This window comes from Prionailurus bengalensis, chromosome D2, assembly GCF_016509475.1.
Source record: "Prionailurus bengalensis isolate Pbe53 chromosome D2, Fcat_Pben_1.1_paternal_pri, whole genome shotgun sequence".
Lineage (NCBI taxonomy): Eukaryota > Metazoa > Chordata > Mammalia > Carnivora > Felidae > Prionailurus > Prionailurus bengalensis.
In genome coordinates this window covers 49,972,755-49,998,989 of record NC_057351.1, presented here as the reverse complement: position 1 = coordinate 49,998,989, position 26,235 = coordinate 49,972,755, and the positions used below count along the sequence as shown (strand labels likewise).

General features: G+C 43.5%; 1 protein-coding gene across 6 annotated transcripts in view; it reads left to right on the top strand.

Moving 5' to 3' along the window:
- PANK1 (pantothenate kinase 1) overlaps window positions 1-26,235 on the top strand; it is a 102,503-nt gene that overhangs the window by 44,304 nt on the left and 31,964 nt on the right. The window contains exon 1 of one of the 6 annotated variants that reach the window (XM_043596947.1): window positions 5,656-6,289. The exons of 1 other annotated variant lie outside the window; for it this stretch is intronic. In XM_043596947.1, the coding sequence (XP_043452882.1) occupies window positions 5,767-6,289 (523 nt within the window). In that variant the 5' untranslated portion in view covers window positions 5,656-5,766. Of the gene's footprint in view, window positions 1-5,655; window positions 6,290-6,996; window positions 7,206-17,076; window positions 17,354-17,812; window positions 18,120-26,235 lie in introns of those variants that run through there. 4 more of the 6 variants (XM_043596945.1, XM_043596949.1, XM_043596948.1 and 1 more) reach the window with 4 other exon arrangements.

Below are 26,235 nucleotides of genomic sequence, written 5' to 3'. Positions count from 1 at the left end.
AACATGAGGCTTGAACTCACAACTCACAGAAACACAGGGAGTAAACGTGAGTGGCAGGAGATTAAGGCTGAAGCAGGCAGTGTATGAAGGACCTGGATGTACCCTGCTAAAGAGTTTAGAATATTATGAATTGTGGAGCACCCACATAGGAATTTAGGTACAAAAATGTCAGAATCAGATCTACATTTTTAAAAGATCATCATTTTTTAATTTTTTTAAATTTTTTGTAATGTTTATTTTTGAGAGAGAGAGAGAGAGACTGAGTGTGAGCAGGGGAGGGGCATAGAGAGAGAGACACACAGAATCTGAAGCAGGCTCCAGGCTCTGAGCTGTCAGCACAGAGCCCGACGCAGGGCTCAAATTCACAGACTGCAAGATCATGACCTGAGCCGAAGTCGGATGCTTAACCGACTGAGCCACCCAGGTGCCCCGAAGATCATCGGGTTTTTAAAAAAAAAAAACAACTGTTTATTTATTTGTCTTTTTATTTGTTTTGAGAAAGAGGGAGATAGCAGGGAAGGGGCAGAGAGAGAGTGAGAGGGAGAGAATCCCAAGCAGGTCCTCGATGTCAACGCAGAGCCCCATGTGGGGCTTGATCTCATGAACTGAGATCATGACCTGAGCTGAAATCAAAGAGTTGAAAGCTTAACTGACTGAGCCACCCAGGCGTCCCAAAGGTCGTCCTTTTTAAAGTGTAAGACCCAAAGAGAATATAGGCAGAAGGTCTTGGTCCTTTTCTGCCGATTTCATCTTGCATGTTGAAACCACTACATCACCAGTTGGCCAAACTGGAAACAGAAATCACCCTAGCCTTACCTCTCCCTCACCCTCCAAATGCCCACCAAGTCCTATGGATTCTACCCTTAAAAGTTTCTTGAATCTACACAATGCTATCATTCCCACTCCTATGTCCTTTCCTCAGACCCTTATCACCGCTTATCTGAACTTTTCCAATAGCCTTCTATCTGGTCTTCCTCCATACGGACCTCCTCCCCCAATTATTTGCTAGGCTGCTACAGGAGATTCTTCCAGAATGCAGGTCTGGTAGTGTTTCTATAACCTAAAACTTTTTAGTGTTTTCCCGTGAGCCTTAGGAACTCTTTCCTACTGGCAGAAAGCCATCTAAGATTTGGACCCATCTAACATTTTCAGCTGCAAATGCTCACCTCCTCCCTTGCAAAGCTGTCCTTCAGCCTTGTTGAACTCCTGGCAGATTCCCAAACAGGCCAGAAGGCTTCAAACCTCCCACAGAGTCTCCATTCCCTCCTTCTGAATGGATTTCCTTCAACCTTCCCTAAAGAAATCCCATTATTATTCAAAATTCAGTTTAAGGGTTATTTCCTCCCTGAAGCCAGGCTTTTTGTTTTTTAATGTTTATTTATTTTTTGAGAGAGAGAGACAGAGTGCGAGCAGGGGAGGGACAGAGGGAGAGGGAGATACAGAATCCGAACCAGGCTCCAGGCTCTGGGCTGTCAGCACAGGGCCCCGATGCAGGGCTTGAACTCACAAGCTGTGAGATCATGACCTGAGCAGAAGCCAGACGCCCAACTGACTGAGCCACCCAGGCACCCCAAATTTTAAACTCCGTTTTAGTACCACTTCCCTTCTTTCTCCTTCCTGTAGCTCGCTGTCTGGAGTCCTCTGGTTACTTCCATGGCAGATGTCATTGTTCGATGTTTGTCCAAGCAAGGACCATCTACATCATAATCTCTTTGTTGTTGGACTTTTTAAAATATTTGTTTGTTTGTTTGTTTGTTTGTTTGTTTGTTTATTGAGAGAGGGTGCAAGTGAGTGAGGGACAGAGAGAGAGGGAGAAGGAGAGAGAGAGAGAGAGAATACCACGAGGGGCAGAGAGAGAGGGAGAGAGAGAGAAGCAGGGCTCACCCAAAGCAGGGCTTGAGGTCATCCGGTGAGGGCTTGAACTCATGAACCATGAGATCATAACCAGAGCCGAAATCAGATGCTCAACTGACTGGGCCACCAGGACCCATAATCTCATTTTTTGAAAAGTTTTTTTCTACTGTTTTACTTCTTTAAAAAATATTTATCATCACCATTGCAGATTCTTGTGCTCCAAACCTACTAAATCAGTCCATGGACCTGGGTGAAGAATTTGCTCTTAAAAAAATCTGCTAGATTACTGGTCATGTTCTGTTTCTTGATCAGGTGCTAATTACACACAGTGTTTATTTGTGTGGAATTCACTGAGCTCTGCCCTTAGATTATGTATACATTTCTGTATGTATGTTACATTCAATGAAGAGTTAAAAAGTAAACACTCCCCAGGCTATTTTTATAGCACTGATGGAGAAGCACTGACTTCTCTCTTGCTATTGAGTTGTAAGCTTTTAGAGGGTAGTGAGGGTATCTATGCTGTCTCTGTATTCCCACCATCTGTTTTAGTGCCTACAGTATAGTACACACTTAATGAATGACTAGTAAATAAATGAATGAATGAACAAAGGGAGAGAAGTGGCTTGAGGGTTCCTTCCTCCCTCACTCTTTTCTAAACATTGTTCCATGCCCCTGCTGGAGCACGTGAGAGCTCCTACCTCGGAGTTAAACTTCCCAGATATATCTCCCCTGAATAATCCTGTGAGATGCCACCTGACTTCCTCTCTACCCCACATGCTTGGTGTGACTGATCCAGGGCACCAGCCTGACAAGGGCGGGAGAAAGGAAGCAGGTGGAGGACGTTCTGTCCCCAGTACCAGTACTTCTGCCCTGCCTGGGTCTGAGCCACCTGGCTCAGGCGTTCCTCAACATGCCCGGGAATCAAGCTGGAGAGAGCATGTCCTTGGAGATACTGCATTGCTAAAGCTCCTACTTGCACCTCTGATATAAACTGCTTCCTAAATTACTCAGCTTAAGTTATGTGGGAATTTGAAAATCTTTGAATATTTAGGAGTAGCAGTAGAGATTTTTTAGCAGATTTACAGCAGAAAGTGAGAGACACCCTGGGTGAAATATCATGTAAGTCATTTATTCAGTCACAGGTAATTACCAAAAGTTTCCTAGGGATACAACGATGAACAGAGTCATCTGCCTTAATGGAGATCACAGTGTGTGTTTGGGGGGGCGGGGTGCCGGGGGAGGGGGTGAGACAAATACTAATATTGAAAGAGGACTTCAACTACCTCTTTCAATATTACTATTTTGACCTCCAACTTATTTGTCGATTAATTTCTTCTTTCCAGCTTATCTCTTTTTTTTTTTTTTTCCAACGTTTTTTATTTATTTTTGGGACAGAGAGAGACAGAGCATGAACGGGGGAGGGGCCGAGAGAGAGGGAGACACAGAATCGGAAACAGGCTCCAGGCTCCGAGCCATCAGCCCAGAGCCTGACACAGGGCTCGAACTCACGGACCGCGAGATCGTGACCTGGCTGAAGTCGGACGCTCAACCGACTGCGCCACCCAGGCGCCCCTAAGCTTATCTCTTAACCTCAGGCAAAATACCCTGTGGGCAAAGCATCCCCTAATGAGAACCAAAACTACCCACTCAAGCAATAAGAACCACCCTGAGCCAGCAAGACCCTGCTTGACTGACCCCAAGACAATGATCAACCTCACCTTGACTGCCCAGCTGCATGTACCCACTGAAATTTGCCCCCTGTTTTCCTTATATAAACCTGGAAGTATTGTCAGCACTTTTGAGACAGTCTTTGACATGTTAGTCTGCTTTCTGGTATTGGCCTCACCGAAATCAATTCCTTTCTTGTTTCCCCACTACTTGTCTCTTTGCCTTTTGGATTTTGTCAGTGGCAAGTAGCTGAACCTGGTCTGTTTGGGACCCTCACAGCCAGGGGCTCCTGCACCCCTGTGCCCTGGCTACAATATCTAGATTTTTCAGAGCAGTTATGATGTGCTGGGTGCTTCACATATATTAGTTAATTTCATCATTGTAACGACTTAGTTGATGTCCTATTAATATCCCCACTGACAAATAAGGGAACAGATGCATCGTAGAGTTACAAACTGATAGAGTAAGGAAGATACGGTGTAGGGAGTAGGAAAACCTGATCTAGTCCCAAGGGTCAGGGAAAGTTTCTCTAAATATAAGAGGTTGAAGCAGGATCTGAGGATTGAGTCCAAATCTAGTGGACAAAGAGGTCTGGGGGAAGAGAATTTCAGCCAATGGAAATAACAGATGCAAAGGGAAAATAAATTGTTTGAGGAACTGGCAGGCTGCCCTATAGCAGGAGCACAGGGAGCTGGAGATGAGGCAGGAGAGGTAGGGGCCACAGCCCCAAGTTTTGTTTTGTTTTTTTCCTCTGTGTCTCAAATAGTATGACAAAGTCAGGGATAGAAGATTTAGGATTTCGCCCTGATTTTGCTCTTAACAACCTCAGCCATCTCTCTGTGGCTGTTTCCTTATCTGGAAAAATGAGTGGGCAGACCAGAGTTCTAAAGGGCCCCTATGGTTCCCAAGCTGTGGTTCTGGGTAGGGTGCTCCTGGAAGAAATTGCCAATTCAAGGCACAGGCCCTGGCTGCTGCTGAACGCACTGAGGCCCAGGGGCTTGGCAACCCAGTGGCCCAGGCAGCACTTGCTGGCCTCTGAGTCCTCTGTAGGTTAGGTAAATACAAATGATGGAGAACATCACATATAATAAATCACACAGTAAATATGGCTGTGAACATGGTTTGTTCCTCTCACTCGACATGGGTGAACTGCTAATAATGTAGTAAAGATTACCACCTGTTTGAAGCATTTCCTGTGTGCCAGGATTGTACCAGTTACTTTAGATTTCTCACAACAGCTCCTTGTTAGATTCAAAAGCTGAAGCCTCAAGGGATTACATAACTTTGGTAAAGTCCTCAGCACCCAAATTTGCCCTGCCTACGGAGCATGTCCAGTCCTGTTTCCTATTGCCAGGTGTGCTCACTTGAGCAATGACTCTCTCTGGGTTTGCTCAGTGGCCGAGTTGGAATCTGAACCCAGCTCAGACTCCAAAGGTTATGGTGTTGACCACCGGGCCATACTGCCTTCCCTTCTTAAAACACAGGCAACTCCTTATTCTATAAATAGGATCACTTTGTCTCTTGAAGTCCTTTCTGGGTGAGGAAAGTGCTTTTTATAGCTTGGGACTGCTTCTGCTTTCTTGGTCTCTTCCAGCACCTGTTAATCCTGCGTGCAGCTGTGTCCTTCACTGTCCTTACACTGTATTCCTAGGTTTCCTCCCTGCAGAAGACAACTCCGGGAAACCACATGGTGTCTGTCTGTGTGCCAGTAAAGAAATTTCACTCCCCTCCCTCCCCAAATCGGCCTACCTTTCTATAAATATTCCCTCTCCTCCCTCCACTCAGGCCTGTGAGTAGTTTGGTCACTTAACCAAACACACACACACAAAGCAACGAGAGGAGGGGTGTTGGAGGAGACAGCGTGAATGACCTTGCAAAGGTGTCTAGCTCTCTGGGGACAGGATTAGCAAACTTGAAACCTCAACAAATATTTGTGTGCCTCCGTATTCCTCCCGAAGCTACCTGCTCCTCTTGCGCCAGCCTCGCTCAATCCCCTCTCCGCCTCTCCGAGATACAAAGCTCAACCCGCCCATCTTTTTGCAAACCCAGAGAACTTCAGTCCCCTAGTTGAAACTCGTCTGTGGCGGTGGCGGGCAGCACTGGGCATGCTCAGTAGTGGGGACAGGTCTGGAAGGCTAGGAAGCCGCGTTTGAAGTCGCGCGGCCGGGGGAACAGGGGGAGGCGAGCCGTGGGGGCCCCGGCTGGGGGTCCGCGGGGATCCCCGATTCCGCGCCCGGAGCTGGCATGCTCCAGGCTGGCGCGGCGGGGCGGGCGCGCAGGGGGCAGAGCGCGGAGGAGAGGGGGGAGCCGGTGGGAGAAGGGGAGGAGCGCCGGGCTCGCCATCCCCCGGCGCCGGCTCTGCGGCTGCTGAATCGGAAACCGCAGGGAGGATCCGCGGAAATAAAGACGCCCGAGAATGACCTCCAGCGAGGCTGCCTGAGCCGGGGCCCGCGCGCCGCCGCACCAGCCTCCGGCATGGGCGACCGGGGCGGGCGGCCCGAGCACTCGGCCACGCACGCTCCGGGGCCCCCCGCCGACACCGGAGCTGCCGCCGTAAACGGGCTGCTGCACAACGGCTTCCACCCGCCGCCAGTCCAGCCGCTGCTCCTCTGCAGCCGGGGCCCCGCGGGCGGTGGCGACGCGGCACCCCCGCGCCTCCAGCTCTTGCCCGAGCTTCAGCCGCAGCCACCGCCCCCTCAGCACGACTCCCCCGCCAAGAAATGCCGGCTGCGGAGGAGGATGGACTCCGGGAGGAAGAACAGGCCGCGTAAGTCCCATCGCGAGCGGAACGCTGGCGCGAGGCAGGCGCATCCCGCGCGCCTACCACCCCGGGAGCCGCGGGCAGGCACCGCAGCGCGACTGGTGCGCCCCAGCGCCCGCTGTCGGGGGAGTGTACGGAGGGGACTCCGGGGACTGATTCTTTCCCCAGGGGCGCCAAGCACTAAAGATCGCTGCCTGAGCCTCACGCTTGCTTGCTTCCGTCTGTAGAATGGGCCGATTCAATGCGGATCCTGCGCTGCTCCTTCGGTCTTGGCTCTAGGCAAGGCCAGCGTACTGCCCGCCTTCCTAATTGGTCGGTGGGAAAATGCACGTGTGCGAACATTTCACGGGTTCCGGGAGTAGGCGTAGAGCGGGAGGGCCCTCTCCCTTCTCCTCGCCCCTTTTCCTTGTCAGAGTTCGTCTTTCTGGGTTGGCGCTCAGGCAGCCACCTTGTCCTTTGAATCGCAGAGTAGCCGCCAGTACCTCGGGTCTATTGGCAAACGCAAGGCCTGGAGGCGTGGAGTTTGACAACCCCCCAAATCACATCCTATTAAATGCTCTTTCCTCGCAGCCAATGAGAGGACCCGTTGGCGGGGGCACACCCACTGATACCATGTGGGCCGGAACTATGTGGACCAATGAGAATTAGAGGTGGATTTTTTTTTTTCTGGGAACTGGGGAGGTAGAGTTGAGGGTTTCTAATGGTAGCTTGCGGCGTAAAAAGCTGAAAGGCGTTATTTCACAATCTAAAGCGTGTATATATGATGTTACTTTATAAAGAGTACCTTCCCTGCATGACGTTGTGGGATGTAAATTCGTAGATCGAGTTTACAACTGTTTTTTCCTATCTGAGCTGAACCTCCTTCTACTGGTTACCTCTTTCTGGGTGTCTTTAATGAAGCTTATAAATGGCAAAAAGCAAAGTAAGTAGAATGCATACTAATTAGTGATTGCATTCAAACACCATTTGCGTATGGGTTATTCTGTCTGATACGGAGAAATTGCTAGTATAGGTTTTGGATTTATCTGTAAAAGCTTGATATTTGGCAAACTTTTTTGTTTCTCTCTTTAGACTCTTAGGTTTTCTGCGCTCAGTTAAAATCTCTGAGACTTTGGAAAGTACTGATGTGGGACGGGATGACTCTGATGCTTGTATTTTGTAGATGTGAAATGTTTAGGCTGAAAGTTAACTTTGAAGCCACACAGCAGATTTGGTGATTGTTGTAAGGAAGGCATCTATTTAGCACTTGAATTTGTACTTATTTTTGTTTTTCAGACTTGTTAGAAAATTACCTTCTTTATGGACTTGATATTGATTACTTATGATTTATTAACCTGTTTTACTTCTTTTGAAACCACATTTTAGTTATTTCTCTGATCTATGTTTACAAATCACAGAACAGTTTGCAATGTAAATAGCTAAAGTATATCGAAAGAGAACTGTTTTGAGTTTTTGTGTAGTATAGCTAGCCTAAATGGTCTGTGAGGGTATATAACACCTTTAGAAATAATTTTTGAGGAATTAAAAGTACTCTCTCTTAATAATAGATTGGAGGCAGAGAAAAAATAATTTTGAGGCTTAACTTGAGCTTGCAAACCCACAAGGATTTTTTTTAAGTTTTTAATTATTTTTTAAACGCTTATTTCTTTTTGAGAGACAGAGAGAGACAGAGCACGGGCGGGGGAGAAACAGAGAGAGAGAGACACACACACACACAGAGAATCCCAAGCAGGCTCCAGGTTTGAACTGTGAACACAGAGCTCCACAAGGGGCTCGAACCCAAGGACCTGAGCTGAAGTCAGATGCTTAACTGACTGAACCACCCAGGCGCCCCAACAATTATTATTTTAGAATACAAGAAAATATAACTTTATGCCTGTGTATTTGGTGTCAGAAATTAAAGTGGTTTGTATTTTTTACAAAAATTAAAACCTTAGCTATTTTAAGTCCAGTGACCATGATACTTAACTTTTAAACTTTTAAAAGGGATTCATCAAAATTTACTTTTCATTATCCTACCATGTTTTCATTTCTCAAATTTGAACAAGCATTTCTGAAATAAATTTTACATGTTCTGAGTGGCATCTGCTGTGTTCACTACCAAAAGTTCTCAGTGAAAACTAGGGCAACATCTTTAAGCCTTGTCTATTAATGTTTAGGTATTTTTTTATAAAAAAAAGATAGTGCTCGGTCAATTCATATTTAGATTCTCTAATCTAATCTAATCTATATCTTAGTTAGATATACTAAGAGTTAAGTATATCCCCATTTTCTAACGATTGATAGATTTTATGTGAGCAACTATTACAAAGAGTATTTGGGTGCTTTAAATAAAATGCAGGGGTATTGTTGTTGGTGGAAGCATTGAAGCTGAACAAATAATTCCTATTTATCAGTTTACAACGTCAAACAACCTGCTTCCGTCTAAACCAGAGGTGTGTTGAAGACAGCCAGATCTCAGTGCTCTCAGATAGGCACTTGGAATGCTTATGTGAGTGGGTGTGTTTCTATTTGGTAATATCGTGGATAGAGTGCAATACACATAGAAATACTTAACGTTTGAAAACGATGAATGCAGTGAAACAAACAATTCAGTAGTTTCTGATTGTTTTAAAATTTTAAATCTCAACGCAGGAACTCTTTACAAGCTTGTAAGCTAAACATCAGACCAGTGGTAGGTTAATTTTGCTAAACCAGGAGAGGGGAGTGTTGTCCACTTTTTATCGAAAGTACCATCACCTCACTCACCACTTGTCCTTGGAAAGCTTTTGTAAGACTGCTTCATCGGTCTTCCTTGGTTACTTCACCTACCTCTGCTATTTAGCTGTGTAGCCTCAACCAAGTTACTAGCTCTCATGTTGAGACAAAGGGTTGTTCCTTGTGTCTTCCAAATTCTGGTACTTCAGAGCTATGACTTCTATGCTAGTTATCCACTTTGCCACACGACTTAGCATTTAATTGGGTTTCTTCCTCCTCCTCCTCCTCTTCTTCTTCTTCTTCTTCTTCTTCTTCTTCTTCTTCTTCCTCTTCTTCTTTGTGCCAATTGTTCCCTGTGTGTTGTCTTATTTCCTCAATTAGGTTAGAAGTCTGATTGCAGATGATATAGTTTTTTCTCTTATGCCTTGCACCTCAGGTCCCTGAACATTTGACTGATGTCACAGGAGAAAAGGTACAAGTGACATTATCACCACCTCATTGAGATAGTCATTTCCATCCATAAGATAGACTTTGGCAAAATCTCTTCACTGGAATTTCCACAGAGTATCAACTGGGAGATTCCTTTGATCTGCTCCTTGATGATTTGATTCTTTGAAGCATGCATAAGTAGCACCTTACTGAGTCAGCTCACTTCCCAAATATTTTGAAACTAATGATAGTCCTAATAAAATGCTGTGAGGGTCTAATGTGTTGTAAATGGTGTAGCCATTCAAACCCCAGAGGGCTTGTGTTTGGATAGCTGCTGGATGGCCTAGGGCCAATAATTCACCTATGTGTCAGTTCCAGGATGGAGATAATCATACTTCTCATTGGGTTGATATGAGAATTAAATTAGATAATGTATATAGTAAGAACCTAGATCCCTGCTTGGCATATAGCATTTATTCAGTAAATGCCAGCTCTCATCACCCCCATACAGAATACTGTCCACTGTTAATCCAAAGGACAGGACAATTGAGCTGCCAGAGATTGACTTCCTTAAAAACAAACAAAACAAAACAAAAAACAGGCTTAGAATAAGAAAGACCAAAATGTTTTATTTGATTAGCTATAACACTCTTAGTCCTTCAATTATTTTTTTACCCTTCCCCAATACAAATAGTGGATAATAAAAAACTGTAGAGAAAAAGCAGGAAAAAGTACTTACAGTCCCATCACTTAGAGAAAACAACTGTTTACAATGTGCCATATTTTACAGGTAATTTGAGATCATACTAAGATGAGATTTTGCTAGCTTTTGTTTTTAAAAGTTTTAGCATAAGCATTTTCTTATGGCATTAAAACTTTTTTTTTTTTTAATTTTAGAGAGAGAGGGAATCTCAAGCAGGCTCTATGCTCAGTATGAAGCCCCATGCAGGCCTCGATCCCACGGCCCTGGGATCATGACCTGAGCCGAAATCGAGAGTCAGACACTCAACTGACTGAGCCACCCAGGCACCCCAAAACATAATTAAAAAAAAATTTTTTTTACGTTTATTTATTTTTGAGAGACAAAAAGAGACAGAGCACAAGTGGGGGAGGGGCAGAGAGAGAAGGAGACACAGAATCCAAAGCAGGCTCCAGGCTCTGAGCTGACAGCACAGAGCCCGACACAGGACTCGAACTCACAACCGTGAGGTTGTGAGATCACGACCTGAGCCGAAGTCGGTTGCTCAACAGACTGAGCCACCCAGGTGCCCCAAAACATCATTTTTTTTGGTTTTATTTTGTTTTGTTTTTTTGTTTTTTTGTTTTTTTTTCAAAACATCATTTTTTAAATGGTTGTATTATATCCCCAAGAATTTATTTAACCTTTCTCTGGAAGCTTTAGGCTGCAGCGAGGGGTCTCTACATCATAAACATTGCTGTAGCAACAACTTCATGTGTAACTCTTTGTTCTTTTTTTTAATAAAGATTTTTCTTAAGTTTATTTATTTTGAGAGAGAGAGAAGGATCTGGGGAGGGGCAGAGAGAGAAAGGGAGAGAGAGAGAATCCCAATCAGGCTCCGCCCTGTCAGTGCAGAGCCCGATTAGGGACTCAAACGGGCTCAAACTCACCAACAGTGAGATCATCACCTGAGCCAAAATCAAGAGCCAAACACTGAACCAACTGAGCCACCCGCGTGCCCTTGTCCGTGACTCTTTCTTAAGTTATTGTTGATGAGATGGGTCGACACATACTTTTTGGAAGAGGAACCAAAACAGCACAAAGTAGTATTTAGATGTTTCCTTGAAATGCTGGATATTTTAGACCACAAGGACACTGTTAGATGAGCCACCCTGGTGGAGTGAGGAGAGAAATGCAAAGGAGATTGTTGGAGTCACCAAACACTATGCTGCAGAAAGGCAAGTATTTGGGCATCCTCAGAAGACTGGAGGATCAGTGCTGCCCTCTCCCTTCCCTCCTCTGTTGCTTGGCAACAGGCAGGAATAAAGACTGGATCAGGGAGGGCAGCCTCCTGTGGGGTGGGCATTCTGGCTTCTCAAATCATTTAGATAGGATGCTACGAGCAGAAAATGGGTGAAAATCCATTGCACCCATAACATACTCATAGGTACAAACCAAAGAAACCTAAATCTGTCACCCGTTTCAGCTAGTCAGCATGGTAAAAGTATGAGGCCTCAATTTTCCAAACATTGGGGTATTTAGCTTTGGCATTTGGGCTTTCCACTTCCTATGAGAAAAACCAGGATAAAAAAGATCATAGAATTTTCTGGTTGTATCTGCACAGAGGGTAGATATATATGCTTTTTTTTTTTTTGTAAAAAAACTGTACTCAGTACTTCTACATGGATGGGAAGCATTGCAAATTCAAGAACACAAGACCGAAATGGAAAGCAAGGGCACACTGTAGTATTCCTACCATGTGGGACGTGGTCAGATTCCCAAGTTTGTCCATGAAGTTATGAGTTGTGCAATGCACATTTAAACCGAAGATTAAGACTTTAAGACCCAAGTGGCCTGCATCTAAGTGGTTAAGTCAGGTATCAGAATGTGTTAGGCATGTGAACACTTTTCCTCAAAAGACCAGTAAGTGAATTTCAACCTTAATACGAAGGATATTTTGCTTGGCACAGTAACCAAAGATGGAAAGGGTGCTGTTAATGTTTAGCATGTGGGGCATTTAACAAGTGAATAAAACAAAACCTGTCATGGTTTTGGAAATAGAATTAGTAGAGAAACAAAGGAGTACTGGTTTTAATTGACAGGTTTTGGGGTTTTGCTTTTGTGATAGCTTGACTTGTGTGTAGGTGTGTGTGAGTGGCTTTAATACAAACCAATTGCCTTGAAAGTAAAAATAAATCAAGGTTTGACTTCTATGATATTTAATTACATGTGCTTTAGCTTTAATAAGTAAGCCAGTATTCACCTTGGGACGGCAGTATTCTGAATCAGATACAGAAACTGTTCAGTGTACCCAATGTGGCGCACAGAATTTCTAAGAAGACCTTTTCTGTAGGTGATGGAGCTGTCGAGCGTGGTATCTCATTACTTAATTCATGACATCTCTTAGATGCTTAGACTTGGCTAATCACATGTGTGTGTATGGGTGGGTGTGTGTGTGTGTTCGTATTCTCCTTGGGAATACATTTGAAAATAACAGATGATTCGAAGGGGTGAGGTAATGTTATTTTTAGAGGCAGTTACATCAAAATAATGATCCGGACCTCCAGCAGGTTTCTCTACAGTTTGGAAAGAGGACGGAAAAACTTATGACCATAGTGAGTACTTAACAGTAGTCACTTCCAGTAGAGTAGCTGTTATTGAGCAACAGCTGTGTACATATTGTTCTGTACGTGTTTTGATGAAAGCATGCACATTACCAACCCCACTGTCCATTTTACAGATGGAGAGAGAGAGGCTCAGAGAAGTGAGGTATCCTGCCCCAAAGCCTGTAGTCCGTGAATGACCGGGCCAAAATTCAGACCCAAGTCTAAGTCCATTGCCAGCTAGCTGGCTCTCTTCTCTGCCCTGATAAACTTATTATTTATGTTGGGAAAAGGAAGTGTGTTCTGTAAAACTTTAAGAAGAGATAAGTGTATGCAATCTGTACACCTTTGGCAAAAAGCTCATCCGTGTGCCTGTGGAAGTAACAGCGGCCAACATTAAAGGGCACTTACTATGTGCAGACACTAAGCTAAACACTTTATATGGATTATCTCAGCAAACGCTCGCAGTACCCTGTGAGTTGGGTACTGCTATAGATTGAACGCTTGTGTCCCCCCAAAACTCATATATTGACATTCTGACCCCCAAGGTGGTGTTATTAGGAGGTGGGGCCCTTGGGAGGTGATTACGTCATGAGCGTAGAGCCCTTATGATTGGGATTAGTGTCCTTATAAAAGACCCCAGAGAGCTAGAACCCCCATCCCCACTTCTGCCATGTGAGGGGACAGCAAAAAGATAGCCATCTAGGAGGCTGGCTCTTGCCAGGCGCTGAATCCACCAGTACCTTGATCTTGGATTCCAGAATTGTGAGAAATAAATTTCTGTTGTTTATAAGATACTGAGACTATGGTAAGACAAATCATATGATCTTCCCTCGGCAGGTGAAGAAACTGAAGGATAGCACAAAGGCTTGGGGCAAAACTGTCTGAGTTCAGATTTTGACTCTGCTGGGCTAGACTTGGGTAGTGTTCTGTAGTGGAAAGAGCTTTGAAGCCACCAGACCTGAATTCAGAGCCTCACTGTGCCATTACTAACAGTGTCCCCTTCAGGCGAGATCCTTAACTTCTCCAATAGAGATAATGGCGTCCATCTTATTGGTTGTGAGGACCAAAGGCAGAAAATGGAGATAAGTTGTAAAACAGAGTGACTGGACCCTGCTACGTGCACAGTAAAAGATATTTTACTTGCTAACACAAGGAGGACATTTAATATTAATATTACTGCTGTTACTTAGTCACAGAGGCTTTCAAAACTTTGTGAAATCTCAGGATTTCCATGAACTCATCTTGCCCCAACTGAGACTGGGCTTCATTCAAGGTATCTTCCAACCTGACCCAACATCACATCCTGAATGGAAGTGCCCTAATTCTGACGTTTCTAGAGGCAGGACACACGGCCTGTGTCGCAATTCTTGACCTCATTGTCACTTTCATAAGTTGCCCCACTGCAACTCCTGAGATGTACAGCATGACCTGTCTGAGGGTGATTTTGGCAACTTGGTGACTAAGAAGACTGTCATTTGTTTTACTGTTAATCTAGTGCCAGGACAAAGTTGGTGGTTTTTTTTTTTAATGTTTATTTACTTTTGAGAGAGAGAGAGAGAGAGAGATACAGAGTGCGAGTAAGGGAGGGGCAGAGAGAGAGAGGGAGACACAGAATCCGAAGCAGGCTCCAGGATCTGAGCTATCGGCACAGAGCCCGATGAGGGGCTTGAATTCACGAACCGTGAGATCGTGACCTGAGTGAGACACTTAACCGACTGAGCCACCCAGGCACCCTAGGACAAAGTTATTTCTAAAAAAGGAAGTTTCTTCCTTTGATCTTTATGGTTTGCTATGTCAGCCCCTGAGTGAAGCAGATAATGCACATAAGAGAAAAGGATTAGGAAAGTGAGCACCTTTTCCTTTATGAAAGCTGCAGGAATCAAACAAGGCTGCAGAATTCAGAACGGATGCTACTTCTCAGGCCTTCTTTTTACCCATAGCCTAGCAAACCTTGTTCTGGCAGATGAGGAGATGGATATTTCTGGGCACTTGTTGCCTTCGAGACCAGCACGTGAACCTTCTGGAATGCCTGGCCCTGACTCAATGCTGAATCTGGGCCACTGGGTCTTTAGCTAGCGCCTCTGGACAGACTGAACTTACGTGAATCTCTGTGAGCTGTGGCCAGCCTGGGCAGTGCCAGTTGCTAGGAATCCTCTGGGCCTTCTGGACAAACAATTCCTTTACAGCCTGAGGTAGGCAGTCCAGGAGGGAACGAGGCAGGGGTGGATTTGTGTGACTTCAAGCTTGATATGGGTCCACAGTGTAATGAGGCTTCCAGCAAAACATAAGCACCCAATAAATGTTAGCTGTCATGGGTGGTGGTGTTAGATGCCCTTCCTTACTTACACTTACTCCTATAACTTCTGCCTTGACCCTACAGTGTATCCAATCTCTCTTCTGCATGACAACTCCTTAGACATTTAAAGACAGCTATTTAACTTGACTTTTCCATGGCGTCCTGCCCTCTGAAAAACAAAGACCCACACACTCACCTGCCAGACTTCATCATCCTTGTGAGCCAGTACTGGTTGTGTTGAGTTGCCAAAGTATTAAAGCTTAGATGGGAGAATGGCCTCTTGGGGTTGTCATAAAAGGGATCAGGTAAGTACTGACCTGGGTGACCTTGAACGCCAAGATTTAATAAGCCTGTATGTCCCACAAGGGCTAATCCTTTTTTTTTAATCTTTTAAAAATGTTTATTTTTTCATTTTGAGAGAGAGGGAGGGCAAGGGAGGGGCAGAGAGAGAGAGAGAGATTGGGAGTGAGAGAGGATCCCAAGCAGTCTCCATGCTCTCAGAGTAGAACTTGACTCAGGGCTCAATCTCACAAACCGTGAGATGGTGACCTGGGCCGAAATCAAGAGTCAGATGCTTAACTGACTGAGCCACCCAGGCGCCCTGGAGCTAACCAGTTTTTATTCCTGTGACCCACGCACTGTGCTAGACTCTGCATGGGATACTCGGCTTCATGTGATTCCAAGCTGGAGTGTAGCCTGAAGCCAGTTGCCTGGCTTGATTTTAGTCAAATCTATGGCATTTCCAAGTCCCTAAACTCTGTGCGTATAAGTCAGAGGACTTGAACAAGTTGAGGCTGTCTGTTTGCCATCCATACTTTCCCAACTACCAGTGTTTGATGAAAAACATCTAAAAACATGCTACGTATTTGGGAGAAGGAAGGTAATATCAGTTTGGTCAAGGAGATACCACATCCTACCTTTTATGGAAGATTTTTACTATGAGGAAGTGACCCAAATGTGATTTATTCTTTGGAGTGACTGCATGATATATCGTCAACACTTTTAAAGAGTGGTAAGGGGTATCGTGAATAATTATGCCAGGACCACAGGCATAAACTGGGATCATCCTAGGAAAACCACAAGTTCCCTTAATTTGATGGGGCCAGCTCCTACGTGCTCAGGGGAGCTGGTTGTACACATTTCTCCCTAATTCTGCATCCTATGTCCTGGTGTTGGCAGCTTGAAATTGGCTACAGTGAGTGTATTTGCCCTATGGAAATTGGCAAATGCTAAAAATCAAGGTTTTCTTCTTAGGCAGCCAGTTGCTAAACATTTACCAGTATGTCACTGACTAGAATACAGGTCATGGGTCACGCAGAGGAAAGTCCCAGACAGCATCAGTAATACGAGCTGAATAATTAAAGCCTTTGATTCAGAGAATGGGAGAAAAAGACTGGCATGTCCTTTGCTAAGTAGGATAATGCCAGAAGGTGAGGAGTCAGACAAAAGAACTTCATTCTCAGGAAAGAAAGTATTCCACACATATTTGAGGGCCCGCTATGTTTTAAGGGTAGAATTTAGAATCACATTGTTGTCTGCCTCTCGTTCTCCCTCCTAAATTCCTACCCCAAATACCGTTGGGTTCAGTGCCAGATCACCCAGTAGGTAGAACAAGCAGGTGTTAGTGTACCAACAACGCAGCAGGAGAGAAGAAAGAAAGAAAGAAGAAAATAATATACATGACTTTATGTATATATACATGCATGCACCAGAGTACTAACTACAGGAGAACCATAACTTTAGGCTTCTTTACACTCATTTTATGATTCACTCCTGTTTTTATTTTGAATGACTTGAGTTGTTTTGAGCTACATGTTCGTTACATGTGGACTGGGCAACACCAATATTTTTCCTTTAGATAGGTGTAAATCTAGCCCCAGTGAACCTTGCACCTTTCTAGGGTGATTTATAATTAATTTACTGTTGGTGACATGGCAGGGCGGAGTTGCCGGAGGATCTCCATTTCATGTTTTTGGTTAGGGCGGGCAGGCTGAAATTTGTCCCAGCCAAAAGGGAAGGGAGGTTGTTTGTTTGTTTCCAGAGGTAGGATTTGTGGGGCAAAAAAAGGGACTTCCCCAGTTCATTCCCATTAGAGTTTTACTCCAAAGGCTACTCGTGATGCCCCACTGTCCTCTCACAGTCTTGCATGAGTATTTAGAGAGTGTTGGGATTGTAAAGAAATCTTTTTACTGGGGAAAACTTCAAATGTTATATAAAGCCAGAGTGTACATCAAATAACTGCCCATCACTCATCACTCAGCCTATCTTTCCACTCATGTCCAATCTTATTTTTTCTGTTACATCCAAACCTCCCCTTTCAAACTGGATGATTTGCAGCAAGTCTCAGATATCTCAGTTTAATGGTAAGTGTTTTTATATGTGTTTCTAAAAGATAAAAACTCTTTTTGAAAGCATAACCATAATCTGTTAATTGCTGGAAAAAGTTAACAATGTATTATTTTCAGTTGAAGCTATATAGTATTTTATGATGCACAGAGGAATAAATTCAGTTTATGGTTAAAATCGTTGCATCCTGTTTGTTGATAGATAGATGAGAATCTGATATTGTGTTTCCTGGGAGGATTTAGTTTGGGGGTTTTTTTGGTATGTTTTTGTTTGTTTGTTTGTTTTTGTTTGTTTTGCCAGTACCTGCTACTGCCTGTTTATGATTAATTTTTAACCATATCTTCATGGTCTGAGATTTGAAACTTCATTCTCGTAATGAAATAACCAGGTGCCAAAAAAGGCGCTTTGGAATCATCCCAGAATCACTGGACTAGAAGTGATTTGTATCTCCCATGTAGTTTCTGTCTTGAGAGGGAGAGACTGGGAACAGGATTAAAAGAATTCCGCCTCTGCAGTCACTAGGGTGGGAACAGGCAAGCTAGCACTCATTCTGAAGACACCTGGGAAGGAGGACTGGGCTCAGACTGGAAGTCTGGGGGTACTGGATTCAAGGTTGAACGTGGAGTTTACCGGAGGTTACCAGGAGGGGTATTGCTGAAATTTGTGAGATTTGCCGTTCCTTCATTTCAAATGAACCACAAGAACAAAGAAAAAGATCCTGAATCTCTCTAATATCACTCTTGTCTGTCAAGCGTTTTTGAGGATCAAACCACTTCAACATCAGTGAGTTCTTATCTGTATAACTGCCAGGATTGCCTTACTCTTGGCAGTTTTATGAGTCTTTCAGTTTTATGCAAAATGTGCTCCAGATGCATTTTATACTTCCTTGCCTTCTTGGACAGAATACTGAGTATCGTGATATTTTCTAATAATTTAGGGATATGACTAATATCTGGTTTTATACTGGGCTGTAGAAGTCACGGTGTGCGAATGGTCGCTCTTTTGTTTTTTAGGCAATGGATACTTGTTAGGCACCAGCTGCATACAGATGAAACTTTTTTAAAAGGGTCCACGTATTTAATTCAAAATTCTTTAAAAATATTTTTCTCTATTGAAAAGCCATAACTGAAACGCATGTTGAAAACCCCGTAACTAATGTTTGGGTGAGTTCCTTAACTTCTTTCTCAGCCTCAGTTCTGTCATCTGTAAAGTGGGCATAAAGAAGAATACCTACCTCGTTGGGTTCTGAGAATTAAATTAAACATTGCATGTAAAGCTTCTAGCACACACCCTGGCACATGGTAAGCCCTTAATGTTAGTTGGTACAGTGCTGCTGCTGGATTAACCCATTTTTTGTAGACGTTAGAAGAAGCTTCTTCTGGATTCTTTTTTTTTTTTTTTTCAATTTTTTAACGTTTATTGATTTTTGAGAGATAGAGGGAGACAGAGCATGAGTGGGGGAGGGGCAGAGAGAGAGGGAGACACAGAATCCGAAGCGGGCTCCAGGCTCCGAGCTGTCAGCACAGAGCCCGATGCGGGGCTGGAACTCACAGAGGGCTAGATCATGACCAGATGCTCAACCAACTGAGCCACCCAGGTGCCCCATTTTTTCTGAATTCTTATAAGCAGAGCATTGATTGGCAAGTTTATAGCTCTGAAGTCTTCTAAAAAGTTTGGCCTGGGCACGTATATCCACATAAAATTGCACAAGCTAATATACCACTTCAGTACACGTGTACCACACTCAGTTACATTCTAGGCAAGGCTTAGTTAGGCATATTTGCTTTGCAAATGCTCTCACTCTGGCATAGGTCAGTTATATAATAACAAGTAAATGAATAACCCCATCAAGTTTAGAGTTTTAGCACTTATTATAAGGTTTAGAGGCTTTTGTTTGATTTTTATATTTATTACAAGCAAACTGAGGAGCCGTTAGTTATTTTTAGCGTTCAGCTTTTTGGTGAAACATTTTCAGTAAATCTGTCCAAGCTACTGAATCAGTTTTGATTCCAGAAATCCCCGGATTGCAAGGAAAGCTGTTCAGAAAACAGTTAGGATTTGCACCTACTCCCTGTGAGTCAAACTTGTCTCCATATTGTGCAATCCAGACAAAGTACAAAAATAAATTGGGTGCTGAAGTTTATGAGACTGCGGCTGTCATCCCTAAGTGACAACTGTCCAGCCTTTACACATCAAAACAGTGTTGGTCTCATAGATGGACTTTGCATTAAATGTGTAATATTTTTTCTAAAATGAGCCAATGTTAAGTAAGGTGTTGCTTTTATCTCTTCCTTCTGTGAGTTCCATAGTTAAGATGCAATAAAAAATTCCAGGGCTAAGTTGTTTGAAAATCTTACCTGAATGATAGAGAAGGGCACTCAGTCCCCAAACTAATTGGCACCAGATAAACAGAATACTTTGAATGCTCATGTTTATATTTTTAAAGTTTTCACCTCTTTTTCCAGTTAGATATTACATCTAGCTGTGCCTTGGATAAAAATTGTTACAGTAAAAGAAAACATTTAATACTAATTACAGTGACTGTCACCTCTGGAAACTTGCCAGCAATAAGCCAGAAGGCAGCTGAGAACCTGGAAGGAAGCAAACATGTCTGAGCAACCAAAATCAGTGTTGGGAAATAAATAAAATTGGAGACGCTTTTGCATTCTACATTTAGTGTACTTCCTGTGCTCTCTCTGAGTCTGTTTACTCTTACTAAAGGAACAGTGTTAACAGACATGAATTTTCTGGTTTCTCTGCATTCATATATAGCAGGTTTGGGGTAGATGTACTGCAGTAACATTGATAGCAGCAGGAAGTTAACAGGATTAGCCTAAAAGCAAGACATAGAAAGCCATAATAGAGACAAAAGAATACTTAAACCCCAGTAGCCTTGGAAGCAGAGAGAGGTTCATGTGGTTCTGAGGGCATCACTATATAGTGGGCACAAAAATTGACCCTCATATGCCCATCAGTCATCAGGAAGATCTAAAATTTTCTTGTGCTTATTTTCTTTAAAAATATGGGAAAATCTGTAGAAAGACTTTTCAAAAGCAATTATAATTTGGCATTTCTATTTCAAAAGCTATCTATGAAATGAAGGGTTTAGGTCAGAGCTTTATATATGCATGAAATCTGCTTTATTAAGATAGAATGCACATGCAATTCACCCACTTAACGTGTACAGTTAGGTGGGTTTGAGTGTATTCGCAGAGTGCAACCATTACCACAATCAATTTTAGAATACTCCGTCACCCCCTTACAAAACCTTATTTAGCAGTCACTCCTTTTTGCCCCCACAACTCCTGAAACCGGGCAACCACTGATATTTCGGTCTCTACAGATTTACCTATTGTGGACAGTTCATATATTGGAATCATACTATCTGTGCTTTTTTGTGATTGGCTCCTTTCATGGAGCATAGTGTTTTCAAGGTTCATTTATGTCTTAACGTATATGAGCATTTAATTCTTTTTTATTGCCAAATAATACTTCATAGCCTGGAGACAGCATGGGTTATTAATCCATTCATCAGTTGATGGACATTTGGGGTGTTTCCACTGCTATGAACATTTGTGTACAACTTTTTATGGGGACAGGTTTTCACTTCTCTTGGGTATGTACCCGAGAGTGGACTTGCTAGATCACATACAAACTCACGTTTAACCTCCTGCAGAACTGCCAGACTGTTTTCCAAAGTGACTACACTATTTTATTTTATTTTTTAATATTAAGCTCTTTTTATTTTTTAATCTTTTAATGCATATTTATTTTTGAGAGAGAGAGAGAGAGAGAGAGAGAGAGAGAGACAGAGTGTGAGACGGGGAGGGGCAGAGAGAGACTGAGACACAGAATCTGAAGCAAGCTCCAGGCCCTGAGCTGTCAGCACAGAGCCCGATGCGGGGCTCAAACCCACGAACTGGGAGATCACAACCTGAGCCGAAGTCAGATGCTTAACCGACTGAGCCACCGAGGCACCCCTAACATCCAGTGATTTTAAACTTTTTGTAGGTTTGAGTGTCATCTCCAGTTTAATTACAAGGTTCTCGAATGGCCAGGAAGTATCAGGCTTTACTTTGTGATGGTTATTGTACCTAAGAGGGAACCCTGCTTAGAGCTGCCATTCATAAATACTAAAAGACTGTTTTAAAGATTTAATTTTTTAAAAGTAATCTCTCTACACCCAAGCTGGGGCTCGAAGTTATAACCCCAAGATCGAGTCACATGCTCTACCGACTTAGCCAGCCAGGCGCCCCCTAAAGGATTGTTTTAATTAAGTGAGGTCTGGTCCGCGAATAATGTGGATTTCACTCCTAGCAGTTTTCACTCGTTCCTGGTTGTTCTTGATTAACAATCGGTCCTTGCAGACTGGAAAGCAAGTGCCAAGAGGGCAGGTACATTGCCGTATCCCGGCTCTGTGCCACGGTGACTTTCACGGGCATAAACATGTGTTCATGAATCACTGGGTCCATAAGCATGTGGTTGTTCTCAGATTATTTGAAGAGGGACTTGTGACCCCCTCTTTCTTCCAGCTTGCAGCGCCATGTGAGCAGTTGGCACGTCTTTTCTCAGTCCCCCCACAACACCCCCCAGCTCGACTTTAAAGATCTGCCAGGCTCTTGCCATCAAGCTAAAATACATGAACAAAGCCCATTTCTGGTAAACCTGTTGTTCCACCCGGCGGTGCCACTTGGCAATGCTGTTCTCCCCAAAGCCTTAATTAACCACTCCCTGGTATTAAATCGTCGGTAGATCCCTGGAGTAAGTAAGCACACTCTGGTGGCTTGTCAAGACAGAAAGCTAAACCTCTTGGTGGTTTAAACTGGGATTTGTTTAAGCAGGTAATGAGATTGCCATCTTGAGCTTCAGTGCAGGACATTAGGTAGCTGGAGGAGCCATTCCTGGGTGGATGCTCGGGTCTATTCTGGGTGCTGAAATGATCACACTGGAGCCAATCTTGAGTGGCCCTCAAGAGCCACTGTATGCTTGTCCCTTGGCATGTGTCTGCAGAGTCCAAACTACGGAATCTTCTTCCAGGGACCGTACTTCTGATGATGAAGGTGGCATAATCAAAGCCGAGGACTACGTGGAAGGTTGATACTCACCTTCTGTTCCCTCTAGATTGGGCAGGACAGACAGGTTCTTGGTGAGAAATAGGGACAATGACCTTAACTGTCTGTAATTGTATTTCTGCTCCCCCCCCCCCCGACTTCCTCAGCCTCACAAGATGACTGCAGAATGGGAAACAGTTTTCATCTGTCTATTATTTCCCCTCCTTATGACCTGGGACAGAAATCCAGGGCTTGACTGTGGGGGTGACAGGAACAAAATGAGCTCGGTGGTCGCTAGAGTGACATCCCTTTGTCTACTCTGATTTTCTCTCGGAAGAGTGGCAGGGAAAAGCTCTCGGACCTTGGGAACGAAACTGCACCTCCCTGAGCTGCTCAGGGCCTTAAGGAAGAGACCCAAGGAAAAGGCTTTTTAACCTTATGGGTTTGACCTTTTGGGTCCCTTCACCTCTAGCTTCATCTTGCCCCTGCTTCCTGCTGGCCTAGGTCCAAGCTAAGACAAGCTAAGAATACATTTGTGGGTGACACCAGAATGCCCCCCTGCAAGAGATTTTTTTTTTTCCGCCTCTCAAATCTTAACCTAAAAAAAAAGTAACATAGCTTTCACGATGGTGTTTCTGTTTGTTGTTCTGATTTCACATGGTTGTCTGTGTCAAGGTCAACCACATGGGTTGCAAATCAAAGAACATCTGCCTGCCTGACCTAAATACACCGGTACTGTTGTCTGAGCTGACTTCCTTATGGAGAAATGCATGGTTACCTTAAAAATGGGAGTCGCTGGGAGAGAGGAGCACATTGCCAAAACTTAATCATATGTGGAACGTTTCTAAACCCACGGCTAGGCGCTTTCGTTGTGGATGGATGATACCTGGAAATCCAAAAGCTGTATTTAAAATTAAATACTGCGGCACTCATGTTATAAATTGCCCGTAAATAATTCCATTAACAAGCAGTTAGATGCGTTCAGGTCCTTCTGTTTCCAGAATGGGAACCTCTTCCAGGTCATTACCAGGCACCACCCCGGGGTTCCTCCTTAGGGCTCCCTCACAGTTACAAGCAAGAGTAGCCCATTCAAACTCTGATCTCTCACTTTTAAACTGTGGTCTGGCTACTTACAGCACTCATTTTGATTCAATGAGAACAGTGGTTTTGAACTTGGCCAGTAAGGATTACAGGTCCCCCTCGTTGAAAATATTTTCTCCAGTCCTGCTGCATCCCAATCTCCAGGCCATGGCCTGGGAGTTCATATTTTTAACAAGTGCCTTAGGCAGTTTTTATAATGAGGCAAATTTGAGAACGAATGTGGTTGAATATAGCCTGTCATTTTTAAATAAATGTAATTTAAACAGTTAACTTTAAAATTTAGTGCACTCTGGGGCACCTGGCTGGCTCAGTCAGTAGAGCACGTGATTTGTAATCTCAGGGTTGTGACTTCAAGCCCCATGTTGGGCATGGAGCCTACTTTAAAAACAAAAATAAAAATAAAATTTGGTTGCATGAAGTACTAAAATGAAGTTGCTTTAAGGAAATAAAATTGTAAATAATCCATAGGAATCCAGTTCAAATTGCAAATGCAAAGCAGACTCTGGTCTGATGTCTTGTCAGTTCTGACCTGGGACTGGGTGTGGAGCAAAATGTAAATAAACACAGACTAACTCTCATGGACTCCTGACACTTTATGGGTTCCTTCCTGAATAAAAAAAAAAATTTAAGTTATAATTTTCAACTCTGTTGGTAGAAAGATGAATGTGTTGAGATGCCATATGACCACATTTTCTTCGACCTGAAAGTTTAAAAGAAATTACAATATTTTCATTCATGAGTGCCCAAAAAGATCGCAGGCCCTAGGCCTGGAGCCTATTGTGTGTCACAGACCATGGGCCTGCATGGCGGAGTTGGTGAAATCGGGCCTTAGTTCTGGTGGCTGATGTGATAATACTTATGCCTGCCTCAAAAGTGCTACAAGGAACTCCTGCTATTCTTTCTCCCTCTCGCAGATGTGAATATGATCGGCATTTTTTTTTCTTTAAATCAGCCTTTTTGTTCCCAGCCCACCTGCCAAGGAGAAAGTTGACAGGAATCGGAGGCCATGTGCCAGTGGAAGGCAGGTTTTTGTCACACGTGGATGTGTGACCTTTCCCACCACGATCCTTTCCCCCAAACATTCCTCTGCCCCTGAAGTGTGTTTTGAATTGCTGACTTTAACTTACAGGTGTTGCGCTGACAGTAAATCAGGTGCGTAAATCAGGACTCTTCCTACCCTAAAGTCGCACCTGAGGGATGTCCAGTATCTAACTGGTTAAACAACTTTGCTGAGGCTTTCCTTGTCATTGATCGCCTGTGTCGAATGGATTTCAGTATCAGGCATGATATGGGCAAGGTACTGCCTGAGCAGGGGAGGGGCTGTTGAGATGGGGAATGTAGGCACACTCTTTCCCATGGGCAGGACCACATCTGCCATCGGTGCATTGAAGCAAAGAAAACAATTTTTTTTTCTTTTGCATTTTTATAGTGCAGTTTTTGAGAATTCTAAAGTAACTCTGATTATTAAGATTAAATGTATCATTGTAAATAATTGAAAAGCATCTTCAGAAAAAACAGAAGAAAAAAACCCACCCTCCTCCATGACCCAGAGATAACAGCTGTTAATATTTCAGCCTGAAGTTTCTAGTCTTGTTTTCTGTGCACAAAGAGCTGTTGAATTTTTATCCAAAATAGTAATCATACACGTGTCCCAGTTAATCACCTGCCCTTTCACCGAACGACATATAATGAACATTCTCCTCACATCATTAAATGCCATCCTACAAAGTGGTGGCCTTTTTTCCCTTTGTGTGAATGGACAATCATTTATTTAATTTACCTACCGACTCTGTCATTTTGGACAGTAATTAATTTTCTAGTTATTAGTGGTAAAAGTTCAGTGATTTTTTTTAAGATAAATTTTTGAATGCGTGCATAACTATTTCTTTAGGGTAAAGCAGAACTGATGTATTAAAGAATGCAAGAATCTGGAGCTTTTAAATAGGTATTTCCAAAAACCCCCGTGGAAAGATTGCACCAGTTTACATTCCCGTTGGTACTCTATAAGTTCTTATGTCCTTCTACCCTTGCCAACCCTGGGGATTGCCATGTGACTAAAATTCAAACTAAAGGAATCTGGTGTGCATTAATTTGCAAGAAACCGTGACTCAAGTTTCTTTGCACAGAATATTTAATGTTTAGCAGATTGCTCTATGTGCAATAATTACAGGTTCCTTTACAGTGTTATGGAAACCCTTTTATTAAATTTTACATGTATCACTTTCTGCAGGGTCCTTAAATAGTTCTTAGGTTTTCAACTCTTCCGTTATATGCAGTTAAAAGTGTGGTTTTGGAGGGCTTTGTGTGTGTGTTTAGGATGGTGGGACGTGAGAAGTGGACAGAACTTCAGTAATCAGTGAGCCCATCTCTGCCTTACAGCTTAGTCAATGGCTCAAGGAAGAAACTTGCCCACGATCATCCTATCTGTGGGGGTGCTGTCATTTCAAGTGACAAGCCACCTAACTTGGACAAGCCTTGCAAAATGGGGAGCTTGCTAGCTCATGAAACTGAAAACGGGTTCTGAAGCTATTGTGATTGACCTTGGACAATTCCTTGATCTTTCTGAGCCATAATTTTCTTATCTGTAAACAGGATGTTGGACTCGACCTAAGGTCCCTTTCACCTCTTCAAGTTAAATGTTTCTATGAATATATCAGCAAAGATTACATTATAGTACCAACTACATTTAGACATGGTGAAGGGAAAGCTAGCCCTCAGAGAACAAATACTTTAAGAAATACAATTCT